This window comes from Triplophysa dalaica, chromosome 6 (assembly GCF_015846415.1).
Source record: "Triplophysa dalaica isolate WHDGS20190420 chromosome 6, ASM1584641v1, whole genome shotgun sequence".
Taxonomy (NCBI): Eukaryota; Metazoa; Chordata; class Actinopteri; order Cypriniformes; family Nemacheilidae; genus Triplophysa; species Triplophysa dalaica.
In genome coordinates, this window is record NC_079547.1 from 25,762,345 (window position 1) to 25,784,789 (window position 22,445).

A 22,445-nucleotide genomic window follows, 5' to 3' on the forward strand; every position below is an offset into this window, starting at 1 on the left:
AAGAAAAAGTTGTTTGTGAAAAGTTTCTATCGTTGAAGTTTAATATTGGCATGTCATAAAGTGTCAGCTGACATCCGGTGTGTCGATATAAATACATCCGTTATGAAGTAAGGCACTTATTTACCTGGGTAGAACCTGGTGACGCCAGTGGCGCTGCCGAACACCTGCCAGCGCAGTGAGGGATCCTCACGAGTGTTCTCGATGAAGACTCTCTCCAGAGCCTGAGTCCAGTTCAGTTCATTCAGGATCGTGGGAGCTGTCGACAAGACCAAACATTCATGTCAAAAGTCTGAAACATCAATTAAGAAATGATATATTTGCCTGATAGTGTCACGACAAAGAAAAATCTTTGGTGATTGGTTAGCATACTGTGTCACATGAGACACGAGAAACCGTCTGTTTGCTAAAGACCTGCCATCAGATGACATATATCTCTTTAAATTATTTCTCCTAGATAACAATGTGAAATAAAATAAAGAGCAAATGTAAATGTTTCAGAAGAGAGAGTTCAGATTTGTGTCGTCTGCAATCAAAAGTCAATATAATTGAAGATCTCAATCTGAACTCGTCATTTCTCAGCACAAGCTCCTAACAACATGATCCTGTAGGAAGAATTACAACACTATTTCATGTTAAAAGATGTTTTAGTGAAGCTAACAACTCAAAAACATAGATATGGAAATATTCAGTGCTTTATTTGTGTACGAGACGCTGTCATACGTGACCTTGAACACGATGTGTGGGATGTCGTTTCAACATCCACAATCTTTCACTGAACACAAGTGAAGATCTGCTACAGTATTGCTATTACACATCAGTGTAGAGGAGATGATGATGTCATCAATATGTCCCATTCATTTTCCAAGAGGAGACAGACTTAAACGTACGTTATGACTTTGTGAGATAACACCGCCGATAGAACTCATTGAATAAACAAAACCTTCCGTGTAGAAATGAAGAGAACACAAGACTTCAGCTGAGGTGTCAATGACAGACGTTCATCATAAAAACATCAAAACATCACGTCACAATCGTATGAGCTACAGATGTAAGCCATGTTAAAAACAATCAATTGCAAAGGATTGTGGGATATCAGAGGGTACACGAGATGAAGGGAACCTCAGTAGACATAATAATGTTATATAAACACGAGATAGTGTTTATAAGCAGAACACACAGAGTTAGACACACAGGTTTGATTGACAGCTCATGTAGTTTGTCTGAGAGAGAGAGAGAGAGAGAGAGAGAGAGAGAGCGGAAGTTCTGCAGCGTGTCTGATTCTCTGTAACTGTCTTCACCTGTATTCTCTTTGTCTATGTGTCTGTCTGATCTGCTCACATCTCTCTGTTCTCTCTGTCTCTCGCTGTTACCCTCAGTGTCTCAGTAACGTCTCGCTGTCCTCATGTGAGATTCAGCGTCAGCAGCATCGAACAACAACCACAAACACTGACCTGTCACAGACACTCCTCTCTCTATCTCTCTCTCTCTCTCTCTCTCTCTCACCCTCTATCTCTCTCTCTCTCTCACCCTCTCTCTAACCCTCTCTCTCACCCTCTCTCACTCTTTCTCTCGCTGTATCTTTCTCTGTCTCTCTCTCAGCAGATAAACACTGTGGACATTTTTCCAAGACAATTTATGGGGGCCCCTTGCAACCTTCCGGGGTCCCCGGACCCCAGTTTGAAAACCCCTGTGCCAGTACAGTATATACTTTACCCAAGCTTCTTATAAATCATCCCCATCTTGTTCTGATCTTAATTAACTGAAAAATAAATGTCTTTAATGAATTTAGTTTAAAGCACCACTTCTGCCGATAAACACATCTGTTTTAAACGTGTCTGTTGATGTTCGTCCTGTCAAGTACAGTACAGTCTAAAAGGGAAAGTTCACCCAAAATTAACAATTCTGTCATCATTTAATCACCCTCAGGTTGTTTCAAAACTATCTACATGTATTTGTTCTGTTAAACACAAAGAAAGACATTTGTAAGAATGTTAGGAATTTTCAGTTCTGTGACATCATCCACTACCATAGTAGAAAAAAATTGTATATTGTGATGTATAAGTGAGATATTTTGAAGAATTTAGGATTCTGGGGCACCTTAACATTCCACTACTATTGCACTCAATGATGTCACAGAATTGAAACTTGCTTATATTCTTCCGAACATCTTCCTCTGTGTTCATCAGAAATTTAAACAGGTCTGAAATGACATGAGGGTGAGCAAATGATGACAGAATTTAAACTTTTGGGTGAACTATCCCTTTAAACACGCTTTTATACTGCAGACATCTGCACACCGACTCAAGCCAATCAGATTACGGCAGATTTCCATTTTGGAGGTCATTATTCCTCAGACGGTCAGTGAATGCTTCATGGGCGTGCCGGCTAGGTGACAGCTATGTAATGCACTTGTTTGAGGCAAAATCACTGACATCATCATCACCACAATATCCTTACAAACAACAGCAATATGAACACAAACAACATCTGTCAGTCTTACGGCCATTTAAACACAACTAATGACATAAACCGTCCACAGAGCACACAGACGTCTCTAAATCTATAATAGCTCTGAAGTACAGGATGTTTTGTGTAGTATCCTCCACATAAGTGTTCAGTGTTTAAAGGGATACTTCACCCAAAAAACATTTACTCAACTTTGCGTTGTTCCAAATGTGTATTAATGTCTTGCATATTTGGAAGAATGCTTAAAACCACATAGATCTTGCCTCTCATGGTAGGAAAAAAACAATGGTGGTCAATGGTGCCCTAGAACTGTTTTCTGTCCTACATTCTTCAAAATATCTTCTCTTGTGTTCAACAGAACAAAATTTTGATAATAGGTATTTTATCCTACTATGGGAGTTAATGGGGCAAAATCTGTTTAGTTATAAAGCATTCTTCCAAATATCTTTCTCCGTGTTCATCATAACAGAGACATTTATACCTATTTGGGACAACTCAAAGGTGAGGAAATGATGACAGAGTTTTCATTTTTGGGTGAACTGTCCCTTTAAGTGAGTGTATAAGTGTGTCTTTGAGGCAAGGATACAATGACAGACGCCCACACATTGCTATCGGTCACACACAGGGGGTAATGCAGATTTACTGCGACACACACACACACACACACACACACACACTGTGGGCTGTGGCAGGTCATCTACACAAAAAATACGAGAGCGGGGCAGATAACAAAAACAGGGGCAGACAAAGGCCTGGCTTGATTTATTATCCTGAGGATGCACCACTTTCTCCGGACAGTTGATAAAAAGACAAATATCCCTCCAGAAGAAATTTGTGGGTGGGTGTGAAACTCATCCTTCAAAACTGGAGCGTGTGAGTGCGACGGCTTTAAAAGTGAATCTATCAGACAGAATTCCTCAGACATGTTTAAGAGCTGTAGTTGTGCTAAACGTTTGGCCCGTTATGGAGCGTAGAGCCACATGACGAGCGGCTCGGGTTATGAGGCCGATTTATGAGGTGTGCTGTGAGCCAGCGATCCTTCACATCCAGCCAATCATTCTTCTGACTGAACCAGCGTCTGCAGGAGGATAAAGAGCGCTCAGCAGCAATGACGGAGAAGAGATATTTTTAGCATTTACAAATCAAACATACATCATCCCACCATTACCACACTAAGACAACTCCACACCTAATAATATAACATTTCCATTTGTATTTGTGTGGTTCGAGTGTGAAAGCACATTTAATGTCTGAAGTATACTGAATGAGACAAACTCTCTGTGTGTTTTATTATTTTACCTCCGCATGCATCTGCAAGGAAACCTAAAGCCCACGTTAAATTTATAAACGACAGCGAGGCCACAGACAGCGTGACATACGTGATATCAGTGTCAGGAGTCCCGCTAACACCTGTCAGAACGGATGAACATGTCATAACAAACACACTCACCTCAGGTGAAGAAAGACACACAGAAATGACCCTTCACATCACCTCTACTCTCTTTTTATGATTCTGTACTACATCCAGACTCAATACCCAACACTTATCTACTTATCAATGACAGACAACACAACCCTGCTGTACTGGATAACTTCATCACCCAAGAGGCTTTTACACAACATTTTTATTCAACAAAAATCAGGCGTTTTGAGTGGGATTGTGATTCACTGCCCTTTTGAGTTCAGAAAGACAGCTGGTTTGCTAAACGCAGGGATCTTGATGGGGTGTAGGAGGGTGAGAGAGTATGCCACTGCAGATCCAGTGATGGTCCTTTAGACGAGAATAAGTGACTTGAATCTGATACGGGCTTCAACCAGTAGCCAGTGGAGAGAGATGAAAAGGGGTGTCACAGGAGACCTTTCGGGCTGTTTGAAGAGAAGACATTCTGAACCAGCTGGAGCAGGAAGACAATGAAGAGCATTGCAGTAGCGCCAACCTTGATATCACAAGAGCCAGGATTCCAAGGATGTTGTGTAGATGGAGAAAGGGGTGAGCCAAGCACCAATCCATGTTGGACCCCAGTGATCATGTGTGAGCAGTGTCCCCTCCATGACACCCTGAAGGATCTGCCGGAGAGGTAGGATTTGAACCAGCGGAGAGGAGAGCTGAGATTCTTAGAGATGACAGGGTTGCTCGCAGTATCTGGTGATTGACAGTGTCTGCAGAGATGTTTAGCAGAATCAGGACAGGGGATTTAGATTTCGCCTTGACCGGAAGCAGTACTTCTGTGACCGATGGCAGTGCAGTCTCGGTGGAGTGGTTTGTTTTGAAGCCAGACTGCTTGTTGTCCAGTAAATTATTCTTATAGAAATTGGTTTACATTTTTTTTATGAAGCTCAAAAAAACTAGAATTTTCTGAAAACATGCATGTGAATATCACATGTTAAATCTTTAGGCTGTGTATAGAAAGAAGACGAATGTTGTATTTCTGTACAAAGTGACATCACCTGGCATTCATAATCAAGCATTTTTAATAGTGTTAGCTTGTATTTTGTTCTATTTTAGCACACCAATCTCGTGTAAATGAACCACTAAATTATCTACATTATTAGAGCCATTCATGCCTGTATTATAATATTTCATGCAAACGGCATTCGCCCAAAGTGTTCTGAATGTTTTGATTCCGGTTTGAGGAACAAGTCAAATTTCAATCAAGAATCCAAATGAGTACCAGTGTTTGAGTTCCTTAAGAATGTTGCGGTCATTGGAAACAAAAACATCAAAATTGAGTCCACTACCGCATGACTCCGGCATTTAAAATTCATCTTCCTCTCTTTTTAAACACAGAGCTCACACAAAATCAGCAGAAATAAGAGCGTTTAGCTTACGAAGGGCAGGACCTAAGAAAATGAATGGAACAAAAACTTTAATTAAAACGATACTGTAACCAATAAACGGTGGAAATCTAATTTGAGGAGGTGCTGGTGAATGAATGTTTTTAATGAATGTGCGGGAAGATGATAGTTCCCCTTCAGTGAACAGTGAGAGGAGCTGCCGAGCCGTGAGGTCTGGAGAAATCCACTGTTTATATAAGTCCCAGTTGTCATTGTGCCGAGCGAGTCGACTTCTAGCGCCGCACCAGCTGCGGGAGGAATATCAAGTGTTGGGCTGACATGTGGACACTAGAGTCGAGTTTTGTTATTCAGATTACGTCAGGCAATCTAGAAATTAAGCACGTATGAAAAATGACATTGAAGGAACCTCTAGTCTAGACTGTAAATCATTTATATTATGAAGGTATTTTCGGTCCTCGATGATGCATTCGTTTGCACGCCTTGAGTCTAACGTTTAAAAGAATCCCAATGCGCTGAGCGGTCTGTCTGACAGGACGGTCAGTGTTAAATCTCATCATTCTGACAAATAAAAGCCGCTTTTCCTCAGCTGTCATCCGCACACACAATTAGTCTTTCAATTGTACTTTAATAACCACCATTTCCATCATTATCTTCAACAATAGAGACGCCGAAAACAGAGCGTTACACGAGGACATTTCCTTACAGCGGGGATTTAAAGTTTGCTCGGAATAATAATGAACCCACTTGATCTGAATTAGCATATGTGTCAGGGCTAAAGCGGGGGGGTTTGTCATGTTGGGCTAATCGTCCTGAAGCTGACGGTGACGGTTGCTATCACTGCTGGGTGTGCGCTGACCAATGCAAACGTTGGCATGAACAACCCATTTACAAGACAACCGTCAACCTTCTCTTGAAGCAGCGCTGATAGAACACTGACCCATCCCGTAAAACAGAAAAAACAAACAATAATCTCAGTGCTGGGTCTCAATAGGAAATGATTCAACATAATCATCTGTGATAAAAGTGGCACTATAACAACATGACTGAGCTATAAAGAGCAAGTGTCCTCTGGGTTGCCAGACGGACTCGATTGCAAGCGTGTTAATTTTTAGTCCATCTCTCTCCTCCTTCAGTCTTCATTTGGGAACAGGCATCAATAATGAGCTGGAAACTGTGTGACCTGTGTTATATGTGAAAAGTCTACAGACCTGGCAGAAGAATCCAGCTGAAGAATAATGAATTATACAACAAGAGAGGGTGAGAGAGAGAGAAAGTGAGTGAGCGATGGAGAGAGAGAGAGAGAGAGAGAGGGTGAGAGAGAGAGAGAGAGAGAGACGATCTTCTCAAATCTTAACCCTATTTCTGCACAGTATGAGCAGTATATTATGGTTTGTTTATTGTGTGTTCATTGTGTGTTTATTGTGTGTATATTTGGTACTCACAGCCCTTGTAGATGTCAGTAGGGATCTGCACAGCAGTGTTGGAATAGTTGACTTTATTTTTAAAGTTGGGATCATCCACGAACTCCAGAGACAGAGAGCTTGCATTTTCCAGGAGGTTTTCACCGTCTCCGTCATCATCCGACTGCAACCACAAGAATGAAAAAACATTACAACATATGAATGAATACACACTTATCTCATGTGCCTTCACACGCAAGCACACACACTCATGCACACACATTCACTATTGGACAGAGACTCATTACACACACACACACAAACGCACACACAAGCAAACGTGCACACACACACACAAAATTAGACCAACACTTATTACACACATTCATTACACAGCGACATGCACGCACAAGCAAACGCACACACACACACACACACACAAACACACACACACATATACAATTAGACCAACACTTATTACACATACTCATTACACACACGCACGCACACGCACACACACACACAATTAGACTAACACTTATTACACAAACAAACGCACACAAGCAAACGCAGCATGTGGCCAGCTTAAACTAACACAACCCAGGATCAAAACAAATCATATGTTTTTTTTCAACACGGCAGAATATAAAGGTGGCATTTCTTTTGAGCTACGGCCAGTCTGCTGAAGCACAACACAATACAACTTGTCTAGAAATCAATTAACGTCAGTGATGCTATCACCTTCACATTGAGCCCTGTCAATCACTCAACACAATGACTTCAGTCTCAACACATTAACATTTGAATACATCACTAATCAAAAACTCTCTCTCATGAAAAAACTTCAATGACTAACAGTACAAAACCTAACAAACAAATAAATAATCCTTGAACAACTCATAGGTCAATTTATAGGCCCAATTTAAGAATGATGTGTAAACAGTTGATGTCATCTCTGGCCTTCAATCCACCTGCTGTGTTTAATCCCATTAAACATCTTTGACTTCTAGTAACACTGAATATAAACGCTGTATTGAGACGTTCGGCCGGTGGAGGCCACAGAGCAACAGCGACACCATATAAGACTGAGAAAGACACGTGTGAACTCCAGACCGAATTCCTCATGACACCGGTCTCCAATCACAAGGTGCTTTCATGAATAATTAGGAGAAATATCTTCTCATTGGTGAAGAAAACACAGACTCATGAATAATAATGAGCCATCGCCACATCACATCCTTTGACGAAGGCCAGATGAGGATTTTAAACCCGGAAAAAGCTAGAAATGAACAACGAAAAGCTGCGTATTGTTTAATGTCAAGGTGACTAAAGTATTTTAATTTGTGGCAAATGTAATTTTTATATTAAATTTAAATATTATATATAATTTATATAATTTCTTTGAGCAGTTTTCTCTCTGATATGCAGTAATAATGTATGGCATAGACTGCTACAGTACATTGTGTTGTTTAATGATCCTCCGAATATGTCTAATGACTCTGTCATAAAGTATCTCAGCATTTGAAGAATCAGTGTTCTTCAGTCCTTCTCAAATCTCTGATGTGTTTTCTTCAGGGGTGAGGTGAAGGTACAGGTACAGTACAGTAATGGGGTTAATCGGGGTTGACGTAGTAAAAACTGTTTGTGTTAAATTCAAACCTCCTGTCAAGTGTGAAGACGGTGTGATTTACGGTCTGCATTAAATCGTCTATTAAAATGCAATTACAAGCTGTTGAGATGAATGGAAACTGCACTGAAACCATCATTGGACAGTGAATTACAGAGAACTTTCATCTGACAACGTTTTCTACTTCACTTTCACACAGTCAAAATTCTGAGAATTACAGGATTAAATATTAGTTTTTATAAACATGTCCTTTTATGCAGATGACTGTGCAGTAAAATAATAAACATACGGTAAACTGCAGAAATCATAGCATTATATGCTGATAAATACCTCAACATTAGTATTGTGATATATTTCATAATAGAGTTTAATCAACCTGGATTCCATTTACTCACGAGATGTAGGATCTGATTCAATTGTTAAGTAGGAATATATATATATATATATATATATATATATATATATACTGTATAACCCAGAAATATATTTACTAATAAAGATAATAAAAGTACTCTTTGATGTCACGTTTCATTGAATCCAGCATTTCGTTCTTCATGAATGATTTCATGGCAGTGATGGCAGTCTATAATCTTACAACAGATCCTGTTGTCTGCTTGTAAAACAAAGATATTAAAATACACACTAAGGCTGTGTTCAGACTGTCTTACATTATCATCAAAAAATGTCCCGAGCGCTTTTTTAAATGCCAGCGCCGGCGACTTTTTATGCAGCTCAGAGCGTTTTTTGAGATTGAAGTTCAACTTTTCTGAAAAAAAAACTTTTTCACAGCTAACCAATGAAAGAGACCTGTCGTTTCCATGACAGCATGCAGGGAACGTGATTGGTCCAGGAGGCTCAAGTTAAAAAAAAAAATGTTTATATAAATGCTTAGTTTATTATAAATGTAAGTATAATTTTCCATTTCAACAACTTCTGATTGCATTTCTAGCGAGAAATGAGTATCGTAGTTTTTAAATATCTGATTAGTTACTGCAAAGACTTCAAATAGACTTCCGTTACGCTGCCTATCGGTTTCTCTGGGCTGCCTTTGTGCACATACGCTGCCTCCGAAGTCATGGCTGTTCTTTGTAACCAAACGCTGCCAGCATTTTTTTATTACTAAAAAAGTGCCTTTGACAACTATTTATATTGTCAGAAAATAATTTAAGTGTGAACACGGCCTAACAATAACACACACAAAACTGCCGCAGTTCTGAAAGCAGAACATCACCAGCGAAAACAATTACATGAGATGTTCTGCTCATTCAGACGACCAGCCGCCTTTCAGATCTTTTATTTTGTTTCTTCCTCCACCTGACGAACACCAATTCCAATGTTAAATACAGTTATGATGACACATGCAAGAACCAGCAGACTAGGAAACAGCTTTTTTCCCAGAGCTGTTTCATTATTGAACTCTGCTCCCCACTGATTTCACTACCTCTCATAACTTTAACTTAATGCTGCTATTATAATGTTTACATTGCACTACAGGGCTGCCATGCATGACGGAACTGTACACACCAGTACTTCATGTATCTGCTCTACCGGACTGTTTACACGCATCATTTGCACTCTATACTGCTCACTTGCACACCAGGAACATTACACTGAATGCTCATTTGCACTAATGGACTACTCTCATAACTGCATTAACTCATCTACTGCACTGTAACTTTCATAACTGCATTAACTCATCTACTTCACTGTAACCTTAATAACTGCATTAACTCATCTACTGCACTGTAACTTTAATAACTGCATTAACTCATCTACTGCACTGTAACTTTAATAACTGCACTAACTCACCTACTGCACTGTAACTCATCTATTGCATTATTGCATCTATCGCATAACAAACTGCATCTACTCATCTATTGCACTATAACTTCAATAACTGCATTAACTCATCTACTGCACTGTGACTGTATATCTGCATCTACTCATGTATTGCACCGTACCTTTAATAACCACATTAACTCATCTACTGCACTGTAACTTTAATAGCTAATGTCTGTAACTAATGCACACTCAAGTCACTTGCACTATTGTATAGTCTATATTGTTATCTGTTCATAACCTCCTGTACATTAATGTTCACAGTATATAGCCTTCTGTATATATTGTTCATAGTACATACCGATTGTCATATTTTCATAGTACATGCCCAACGTAAATTATTTTCCTAATATTGTATTCTGTATTTATTCACACTGTATATCTGCACTTGCTAATTGCACTTCTGGTTAGACCTAAACTACATTTCGTTACACTGTACCTGTATATGTGTAATGACAATAAAGTTGAATCTAATCTAATCTAATCTAAACATGCCTCTGGATTTCAAGCTTAATTAAAGCTAAAAGTGACTCTTGAGGACTCTTCAAACGGCATCTCTATCATCGACATTAATCACAAACAAACACATTCACAGCCTCTGCTTTCATCTTATGTGAGCAATACAGTCCTAATTACATTAGGGAGACAAATTGCATTGTGGGGTTTTCTGTCTCTTATAAACTACTGTAATACGACACAAACAGTACTTGATGACAAATACATTTGATCAAACAGCCATACAGATGTCAAACGTGTTAGGGTGGACAGATCTCGGTTTCCTCTTCTAAAAGAGCTGTTGTTGATGGACAACATTTATTACATATATTTATATTTATGTATCTGTTAGATATTCATCAGTGGATTTGACAGCCATCATCCAGATGTTAATGTTTTAATGTGAACAACATTTTGCTTTTGGAATAATGGCAATGCGACCAATAACAATCTCCATACAAAAGATTCATATGTTGTGAATTTAATTTCTGTTCTTTGAAGAGCTTTAATTGTAAAAAATGCCTTTAATGCATAGCCATGTATACGGTGACTAACCAGATTTAAAAAAATAAGACTATCACTACAAGTCTAGAGTTAGAGTTTGAGAAGAGACTTCAACAATGTGTCAAACTGAGCTCAGATTTGTCTCGTCTGTAATCAAATGTCAATATTATTGAAGATCTCAATGTCAACTCAAACATTTCTCGTCACATTTACTCAAATTCAGTTGAAACAATTGAAAAAAACCATCAAACCTCCTGAGTTATGAAAGAGCAACGTATGAGCAATATCATTCATCCTCAGTAAAAATCCAGATGTTTGAATCACTGTAATAATGTACACGTGTGTGTGTGTGTGTGCTCTTTGACCTCTGGTTTCTCCTGCTGGTAAGGTGTGAGGTAGAGGTGGTGTGTGTGGGGGGTCTGACATCCTCTTGGCCTCTTTAATGATGAGTGATGCCCCCCAATTAAAGACGCTGACAGCCCCTAAAGCACTGAATCATTCATCACGCACTTTAACGTTCTGATTCATGAAGCTGTGATTCCTTCACTTCTCATCATGTCTCCTTTTCTTTTCAACTCATCCTGCCTGCATGACGTATGATATATCAGTGTCTTTCTCACCCTGAGAAATCAATCAGCACGTGATAATGAAGAGAAAGTGCCCGTGACCTTCACTTATAGAGTTACTGTTTGACGTGTCGCTTTGATTTATATTTGACCCTTTCTCAGAGGAAGATTTTATTGCTCACGGATTGCTCTTTCATGGCTCTCAGTGGTTTAACTTAAAGTGTTAACGTGATCTCGGACATTTCTCATTGCATCAGAGGGACTTTTATTATCATCGGAAATATAAAAAAATATCACTTACATAATCTGAGTCAGCTTTTGAGTCGTAGTACAGAATGTCATTCTCCTAAAATTAAAGAAAGACACAAAGATCAGTGATATAAAAGCCAAAAATTTCTTATTATGACAAACCCTCATGAAGAAACTTTCGCTTCTGTCACGTTCGTTTCATTCACCTGTCTGTTGCTTTCTATGTGACACAAAATAAACACCTGTATTAGCTTGTTTGTTTTCAAACTTAATGAGAGAATAATGACATTACAGAGATGATCATTCTCACACGGTCTAGAATCTCTGTCTTCTAGGTTTGATTTGGAGATTTGTTAGGGCCGGTTACATTAAAAAAAAATCACGTTCTGATTATTATAAATAATTATAAATATTATTATAAATAAAACAATCTGCTCACTGAGCAAGACTTTCATCTAAATGAAGCGATTCCTCAGTTATGAGATAAAACATGACCTGTCTTCACTTCTCTCATCTAGAATCAATCTGACATGATCACTTCAGTCTTCTTCACACACACACATCACATGTTCCACTTATTTGATTGACACTCTATGATCATAAAACTATGACATCACTCAATAATATCCACACAATCACTAAACACATGCTTGAAAAAAAGTTTTTTGACAGTATTCACAACCGTCTCTCTTCTTCATATCAACACACTATGATAATAATAATATCTCATCATTTCACTCATCAAAAAAGTTTTTGGTATCTTGCAACACAAAAGGCATTTAATTCAAGTGTGAAAGTCATCATTATTTTGTCAACATTTCAATTCTGACGATTCCATAGTTCAGGCAGACAGGTTTAAAGGGATACTTCACCCCAACAAATCTCTCATCATTAACTCACCTTTGAGTTGTTCCAAATCTGGTGTGATGAACACAGAGAAAGATATTTGGAAGAATGCGTATAACCAGACAGATTTTGCCCCCCATTGACTCCCATAGTAGGAAAAAACTATTATCATTGTTTTGTTCTGTTGAACACAAAAGAAGATATTTTGAAGAATGTAGAACAGAAAACAATTCTGGGGAACTTTTGACTAACAGTGTTGTTTTCCTACTATGGGAGTCAATGGGGGGCAAAATCTGACGGGTTACAAGCATTCTTCCAACTTTTTTTCTCTGTGTTCATCGTAACAAAGACATTAATAAAGACCTGGAATAACTCAACGGTGAGTAAATGATGACGAAACTTCATTTTTGGTTGAAGTTGTCCCTTAAAAGCACATAAGGGTTCTCAATCTATTCATTAAAGATGATAAATATGTCTTATAAATAAAAGCACATGTTATATTTATGTAGATGTTATTGGGGTGTTAATTGATTAATCCAAAATAACTTTCATTATGGCACTGTGTTATGTTCTGTTGTGTCCCATAATCCCAATATCTTCACATTATTGTTTATTCATTAGATCTGAGTGACGTTGAATGTCATTTTAATAGTTTAAATATGTGTTTTACATTCAGTAGACTTGCTGACGTACGATGTTATGATCTCACGAGTAGTCTAATTTTAGAACCCTTTAGAGCAGCGTGTTTGACTTTCCTCCAGAACATGAGACACCGGCGTGACGGAACGACTGGAAATAGAGCAGCCGACGTTTCCAAACAAAGAAAAACCATCCCGGAAGTCATTTGTAATATTTGAGAGACGAACAGTACAGAGGATTTAAACGTGGCTGAAATGAGCAATGTTTTGAATGAGTGGGGTGAAGTGTTTCTCTCTGGAGATTGTTGTGTAGGACTGTTTAAATCTGCACATTCATCTCTGTTAATGACACGCAGAGAGACCCCGCAACGCTTCTCAGGGGGCTCCGCGCCTCCTCATCCTCTCTTTCCTCTTTCTGGAGGAGACGCCATATCAAGGGTAAAACTCTTCAGAATCACATAGTGTTTATGTACTTCTGTAGTACACTGTGTAGACTGCAGTACTCATACTGCAGGAAGCGTGTGGTTTGTATGTTTCTCTCTCTGCTGACTATACTGTGCCGGTCCAAATTAACCTGATGTCAATGTCACTGTGACGACAGCAGGGGTCACCAGGGAACACTGGTCAAAAATCAAGAAAAAAAAAGAGAGAGACGGAGAGAGAGAGAGACGGAGAGAGAGAGAGAGAGAGAGAGAGAGAGCGAGAAAGAATGAGAGAGAGAGCGAGAGAGAGAGATAAATAGAGAGAGAGAAAGAGAGAGATAGAGAGCGAGAGAGAGTGAGAGATAAAGAGAGAGAGAGATAGAGAGAGAGAGAGAGAGAGAGAGAGAGGTGGTTAAAGTCAAAAAGGCAGTCAGTGATGAGCGGTGACCCTCCTGCTCTGGACAGACAGAAGCACAGTCTACATCTGAAGATCTGAACATAAGTCAGTATGACACACTACGTTTCTATTTCAGAAATCTGATTTTAAACTTTCTATTGGACGATAACTTTATAAATCTACTCTATGAGTCTTCACGTCTGCTCAAGGTCACAGAATTACAGTGTGTTTATCACAACACAGATTTATTGTTGATGTTTACTTTACAAAGACATAATCACTGACTGCTTTATATTGTCTGACAAACCACACAGAGACAAAGAAAAGACATTGACTTGACCTTGAACAGTTCATTATCATTGAATGTATATTTGTTCATTTAAATATATTTATAAAACTAGTGTGTGCTCGAAAGAAGAACGAGGAAACACAGTTTCCACTGATAAAGACACACACGAGAGACAGACAGTTGTGCAGTAGTGCACAGACCACATGAACTGAAGGTCAAACAGAAGAACACAAAACTCACAGAAAGAGAACACACACACAGTTCTTGGGTGGAGGAGCAATAGTCAAATTTTCTGTAATGATCACTAGACCCCGTCTCTCTCTCTCTCTCTCTCCCTCCCTCTGCACACTTTTAGAGGCTACTGGCGGTCAGCATCTCTGCTGTTGCTATAGAAACACACAGCTTTGTTTCCTCATATTAATGTTGATTTGTCTTTTCAGGAGCATTTGCTCTTATTTTACTGTGTGTTTTGTGTCTCGCTCAACAGGCGGATCACACAGATGTTTCCAGAAACACACAAACAATAACCACCTGAAAACTACTGCTTAGTGTCACCTTAAAATTCACCATGATCTACTGCTGACAGAAATAATATAACCTCACAAATAACAAACAAATGTGCTCATTCATTGAGTGTTTGTGTTGTATTTGTTTTGTGTCGTGTGTGTGTGTGTTTGCGTTGTGTGCGTGTGTGTGTTGTGTGTATGTGTATGTGTGTGTGTATGTGGTTGTTAGTTGTCTGTGTGTGTGCACATGTGTGTGTTGTGTATGTGTGTGTGCGCGAGTAGTGTGTGTGTGTTGTGTTGTGTTGTGTGTGTTGTGTGTGTGTATGGCAGGGGCCGGAGGATCCGTCTCCAGGGCATTTATATGATTATTGAGCGTATGTATGCCCATGTTCATTTGATTGCCAATAAATGAAAACACATTGAGATTAAAGAGCTAAAATAAGCAGCTGTGATTCAGTCACATTGATTTGAGATGTGTGACACATCAGAGTCCTGCAAACAAAAATCAAAAATGCAATTCTGTATTCAATACAACAAAAATATGCTGCAAATAAATCCACAGAATCAAAAGGCTGAAGGAAAATAGAGCAACACTGAATTCATGATTCTGTATGTATGTATATGAGCTTCGTGAAAAAAGTGCAATATTATTCTCATGTAAAGTTTGTCATTTAACAGCCTTATCATATGTGTCAATGTTTTATGTGTAAATGTTTCCTGTAGCTCAGTGGTAAGAGCATTGTGTTAACAACGCAAGGTTGTGGGTTCGATCCCAGGGGATTGTAAATGTCCGTGTAAAATGTATAGGATAAAGCAATGTACGTAGCTTTGGATAAAAGCGTCTGTCAAATGGCTAAATGTGATCTAAATGTGATATGTTCATGTGTTCTTTCTCTCTATTATCTCTTTGCAGTTCTTATGCTTTCCATTCGTCTAATTTGGCTTCTTTTCTTCTGTCGGCCGTCAGATCGCTGGACATGAGGACGGCACAATCAGACTGTGAAAACTCAAAATTTAATCCTCTGATAAACTGATGTGATGCCGTCCTGTTGCATTGTGGGTAACACGGCTCTCTATTGTTCTGTGAAAGGTTTACTCGGAGAAGTTTGTGTCTAACACCAGATAAAATCACAACAGTGACAGAAAATTCACATCCATACACGCTTAAACTGATCACGAGAGGAAGGCGCTTTCAAAATAAAGACAGATGAAACGACATTTTGACATTTTCCTATAAGCTCAGGCCATGAACACACTTGACGTCTTTTTTGACAAGAAAAAGTTGACAAAAGCGTTTGTCAAAAAACGCTGGCAGGGTTTGGTAACGAACAGCAACCGAACGCCATGACTTTGTCGTCAGCATCTGTGCATGAGGGCAGCCCAAAGAAACAGATCGGCAGCGTAACGGAAGTCTATTTGAATTACAAACAGAGAGCGTCTCTGCAATAACTAATCGAATATTTAAAACTATAAAACTAATTTCTTAATAGAAATGCAAACAAAAGTTATTGAAAGGGAAAGTTCAACTTACATATATACAAAACTGCTCCAACCGGTGTTCAAAAAAGCGCTCGGGAAAACACGGTTTACTCCATAAGTTTACAATGTAAAATAGACGCTAGCAGTTTCGAAAAAGCAGACAAGACTGAACACGGCCTTAAGGATTTTGTTGTTATATTGCTAAGGTGTTAAAAAACACCTGAATTCTGTCATCATTGTTCAGTCTCATGTCACCTCAAACCTATTTGACTTCTGCATCGTAAGAAAGACTCATTTACACGTTTTCAACCACACGAGAGTGAATAAATAATGACAGAATTTTATTTTTAGCAAAACTGTCCCTTACAAAGGTCTGACATCTGTGGTCATATTTTTTGTGTTTTTAGGGCTGTCAAAAGATAATCGTGATGAATCACATCCAGAATAAAAGTTTGTGTTTACATAATATATTTCTGTGTACTGCGCATATTAATTCTGTATTTATAAACACACACACATACATGTAAACATATTTAGGAATATTTACATACAATCAATTATTAAAAATATATATATGTTTATTCCTTTTTATAGTTTATATTTTTCTTTAATAAATGCACATATGTGTATTTTTTTATACAAACAAAATTAATACGCAAAATTAACACAGAGATATATTGTAGAAACACAAACTATTATTTTCTAATGCTATTTAATCAATTAATTAATTAATGAAACTAAATTGTGATATGCATTGTTAAATCACTGGAGATTTTCTCACATGAGCTTCATGATTTGGGTTTTGATCTTTAACTGATATTTGACACTGAATGTTAGTTAAGATCATTGATGATAAACAGCCACATCAGTGTTAACACACACACACACACAACTGTCTGAAGAGAATTGAGAAAAAACATCTCTTTTCTGGTTCTCCTCTTTTTCCACACATCTTATCTTACATTTATTCTCTTTTCTCCCTCTTTCAGTCCTTAGTTTTTTTTAATGAGCGCTTTTTCACAAGAGAGCGGTGAAGCCGCTGGCCCTCTTCAGAGCGACGCTGAGAGCGACCAATCAGCAATCAGCGGCTGGTCAGCCGGCGTGATAACCCTGTTATTTGCGACCCTGTAATCATTTCCATCAGAACGCAGCAATGTCCATAAAATCGTCCAACAACATCCAAATCACTTTTAGAGAGGATCGAGTCAAGGACACACACAGAGAGAGAGAGAGAGAGAGAGAGAGAGAGAGAGAGAGAGAGCGCGAGATAGAGAGAGAGAGACAGAGAAAGAGCGAGAGAGAGAGAGGGAGAGTGAGTGAGTGTGAGAGAGAGAGAGAGAGAGAGAGAGAGAGAGAGAGAGAGAGAGAGCGCAAGATAGATAGAGAGAGAGAGACAGAGAAAGAGCGAGAGAGAGAGAGGGAGAGTGAGTGTGAGAGAGAGAGAGAGAGAGAGAGAGAGAAGGAGAGTGAGAGAGAGAGTGAGAGAGAGAGCGAGAGAGTGAGAGAGAGTGAGAGAGAGAGAGTGAGAGAGAGAGAGAGAGAGAGAGAGAGAGAGTGAGAGAGAGAGAGAGAGAGAGAGTGAGAGAGAGAGAGAGAGAGAGAGAGAGAGAGAGAGAGAGAGAGAGAGAGAGAGAGAGAGAGAGAGAGAGAAAAAGAGAGAGATGAGCACCAGTCCTGATGCATCAGATTGGACACTTAATACACAAACACATCAAACACAAACAAACTGCACAATACAACAAACCTGTTAATATTTCATAGGGAATTTCACTCACAATAGCTCTCAAAACATCCCATAATATGAAAGTGATGAAATTGTGTCATATGAGAGCAAACATGTTTACACACACAACAGCTGCTGGAGTGATGTCCACCAACCACAGCGGAACACACAAACACCTCCGGCACACACACTACACAGTCACAACAATCCCACTTCACTTCTTTCAAGATTTTATATCTATTGTGATTTCTTTTCTGCTGAAGAGTGAAGAGTGAAAACGAGTTGGATGACAAACAAAAGAAATGTTTTTTCCACCTGATAAACAATGTTCTCTTGCAAACGTAACTTCAAACAAACAGCAAAGAGACGCTTCTCTTTTAAAACAACGGCTGGTGGTAAAGTTTGAAACATGTGTGACATTATAGTAGTAAGTAAAGGAACGCTGCATCGAGTGTCTAAGCGACTGTGAAATAAACTTTGATTGTTTCTCAATTACATCAAACTAACACAAGCGGCAGATGAGTCACACAAACACGTCACTTTATTTATCGCTGACAACATCAAAGCTCAGCAAAATGATTCAGTGTTTGACAAATATGAGCAGTCTGATGTCTGGAGTACAATCTACAGTTAGTGCTCACTATATTCAGACTGGACTATATTCATGCAGACTGGAAATAAAAAAGCACTATTTACACACGTAGGTGAATATCAAGAGTTTGCTTTCAAAATGAGATTTTTTTTATTATGGATTAAACAACCGATTGCAGTTTGATTGATTAATTGGAATGCAAAATAAAAAACATGATTTTTGAAAAAAAGAGTTCTCCGTTCGGAACCAAACTCTTCATATGATAAAAAAAATCAATATACAGATTATGTTTAAAGGGGTCATATGGCGTGTTTTTGGTGTGTTATAAATTACTCATGCATGTATTAGATGTGTAAAATATCAGAAATAAAAGTGTGTTAACAAAAGATGCATACTATCTAAAAGCAAAAATACTGAAACACCTGGTGTAAGCACACCCCCACAAATCTACATCAGTTGGTGGTCTAACTATTTGACTAAGACCGCCCAAATGTATACTCAAGTAAGGTGGTGTACCTGTCAGTACAATTGAAGAGGAACCTGACGTTCCAAATATGGTCAGAGGTGTTACATTTCCCTCACACGCTTGCAGTATTCCACCAATCACTACACACTGGTGAACTGGCCAATCACAGCACACCTCGCTTTTCAGAGCCATGAGCTTTGTTCCTTGTACCTGTTTTGTTCGTGTGTGAACCTTAAATCGTGTTTACACTTTACATTACATCTAAAACAAACCATAATATTCCTTTCAGCCATATTATATCACCCCTTTAATTATTGTCTGTTATTAGTTCTGGTACATTTTTCATTAAGAAAAATAGGTTGTGTGCTTTGGTCAAGAAAAACATATTTTAGAAATCCTTTCTTGTTTCCCAGACATTCACTCTTTAGTTTGTTTGATGCACTTATTACTTCCATTTCTAAAGAGCTCAACATGCGCACCTGAACCTCCTCTAGTTTCACACACACACACACACACACACACACATACACAAACACACACACACAAACACACACACAGTACGAGCCCTTCACGGGAGCTTAGCATGTGATGAGATGAGCTGTTGTGTTTTGGAGCGTGGAGATGTGGATTTGGGGAGGTATCGATCTGAACCTCAGCTGCATGGAGAAATCAATGCAGGGGCTTTAGACACGGGGAGCGACCTCGCCCCGTCCCGTCATGTCCCACAATGCCGTGCGGGGGAGTGCTCAGCTGCATTACAAACCGTACACTCCTCACAGTCGGAGAAATTTCATCGGATTTATACAGAGCGTGCAATCATTCACAATTATGCTCACAGGTGGATGCTTTCTTACCTAAGCCACTCTCCAGAAGACGCACGCGTGGTGGTGAGGATACCAGTCAACCAATAACGTCACACCTCAGGTGCCATGACAACCAAGAACTTAATATCATTAATGCTATTATAACATACATTCAGCATCCTCTTTCTATCAAGAATCAAAGCCCGGTGTATAGTTCCCTTATAACGGGTACACAAAGAACAGCGAACAATGCGCGTGGTGCACATGTCGTCATCTGAATAGTACACGCACCACAGAGATTTTTTTACTTTGCGTATAAAGTATGTGCAGGCTGGGTTTGCGCATTCCATTTCTTTCAGTAACCACCAGGAGGCAACCCTGTCCTGGGAGCATCAATGTAGTTGAAGTAAACCTGACCCCTGTAGGCCCGGAGAGAAATTGCAAAATGTCGTAATGCGCATGTGTCAAAATCCAATTGTGAGTGGGTCCTTACTCTTGGAAAAAAGCATTTAGAGGGTAAAAACAACGACACTTCTGTGGTGTTCTCAACTCAACTTTATTTATATAGCGCTTTTTACAATTTTCATTAGTTTTATTAGTGTAGTGAGTAAGACGCTGATAAGCCGTACTGACGCCACATATGAGCACAAGATCCAATCCACCTTTTGTTGAACTACATTCACATCACATGTCATACAGGCATTTATCTGCAACAAAATGAAGTAAATATTAGAAATGGCTAACGGGTGTTTACAATAAAGCATCTGGTGTGGTTACGGGTAGTAGAGCGGTATTATTAATTGTAAACTATTTCATTATTTTTCATTTATAATCATTTACACTCCTATTATTATTGTATAATGTATATTGTACAACATTACTTCTTTACCTTGATGTGTCGAAACAGAATAAAGTTTATTTATATGAGCTCGTCAATATCAATCTAATCGTAGCGGCCAAACAAACGAGAGAAGGCCGGATTTGCTCCGGACAGAAGCCGAGGATAAGGTCCGCTTTAACTGTGAAAGTAGCTGAATGTTTAATGTTTGATAAATGTGATGGCCATTCACACGTTGCGTGTAAAAACACGTAAAAAACGCTGGCTGTGTCGCTTTTTCCCCTCTTTCTTTTTTTTATTAAGTTATATATATAATTTTGTTCAAGCCTTTTGTTAAAGGTCACAAACAGACGAAGGTGCCCCGTTAAAAGTTTTTGAATAAACGGAGGTCTCTGAGCTAAGCCCTGAATATCCACTCACCTTATAAGCGCCCAGCATTATTAAGAAACACGAGCTATAACTTACAGTCTTAAAAACTGGGAACACATCTTCTGTTTGCATGAAGGCGTGTGATGGACAGAACGAGGGCAGAGGAGGCTGAGAGTCCAGCAAGTGATTTCACCTGATGAACAGACACTCCAGTAAATTACACTGACGTGTCCAATCAGGAGGCTAAACCACAAAAGCTTAGAGGTCACCACGGCAACTGCTGGAGGCAGAGAGTAGAACACCCGTGTATGTGTGTGAAGGACAGACTTAAACACGTATGCAGGGTTTGGGCGTTACCTAATACATGTAACTTAGTTACGTATTTAAATACAAAATTTGAGTAACTATTTCATTACAGTTACTTTGAGATGGGAAGTAATCAAATAACAGTTACATCCAAAAAGTATTTAAGATTACCAAAGTAAATTTAAACGTGAATATAAACTGTAAGAGGCAATTAATTTTAAGAGCAATTTGTGATTCTCTGACTCTGACAATCTGCAAAAGCATCTTTAACTACAGTTATATGCCCATAAGTTTCATACCCGTTGCCGGATATGCACATTTTGATTCATTTTATCAAAAGAACGATCTGGGGAAAATATAGAAATCGCATGTTCATTTTATTTAATACTGTCCTGAATAGGCTATTTCACACCATAAAAGTTTACAAATGGCAAACCCCAGAAGACAAACTGCCTGAATTTATACCGATTGCCACATTAAAGGAGCCAGTCTTTGGCTGTTTTAGAGGCTTTGATGATGTTTTTGGGGTGTTTAATAACGGATGTTAATGTTTCTAATAAAACGCTTTACATTTCACATATTTCAAGTCTATTGTTCATCGCTGTCCCACTTCAACCAAAAAACGACTGGATTACTTCCAGTCTATATAAAGTCCGGAAGAACTTTGATGGAATGATGGAAACCGGTAAAACTGCTGTTTTTTTAAATATGTAGATGAAGCCAAGTCCTATGTTTGGTTATCCCTTTGATTTATGTACATTAGTATTCCAAAGTATTCTCGAGTATTTAGATTAAGTTACAAAATTTGTGTAATCTAACAAAGTACATT

General features: G+C 38.8%; 1 protein-coding gene across 4 annotated transcripts in view; it reads right to left on the reverse strand.

Moving 5' to 3' along the window:
• cacna2d2a (calcium channel, voltage-dependent, alpha 2/delta subunit 2a) overlaps window positions 1-22,445 on the reverse strand; it is a 132,490-nt gene that overhangs the window by 40,243 nt on the left and 69,802 nt on the right. For 2 of the 4 annotated variants that reach the window (XM_056749910.1, XM_056749909.1), the window contains exons 5-7: window positions 11,995-12,039; window positions 6,705-6,846; window positions 125-256 (exon numbers count right to left, since the gene is read on the reverse strand). In XM_056749910.1, coding sequence (XP_056605888.1) covers window positions 125-256; window positions 6,705-6,846; window positions 11,995-12,039 — 319 coding nt within the window. The remainder of the gene's footprint in view (window positions 1-124; window positions 257-6,704; window positions 6,847-11,994; window positions 12,040-22,445) is intronic. The other 2 variants (XM_056749912.1, XM_056749911.1) reach the window with 1 other exon arrangement.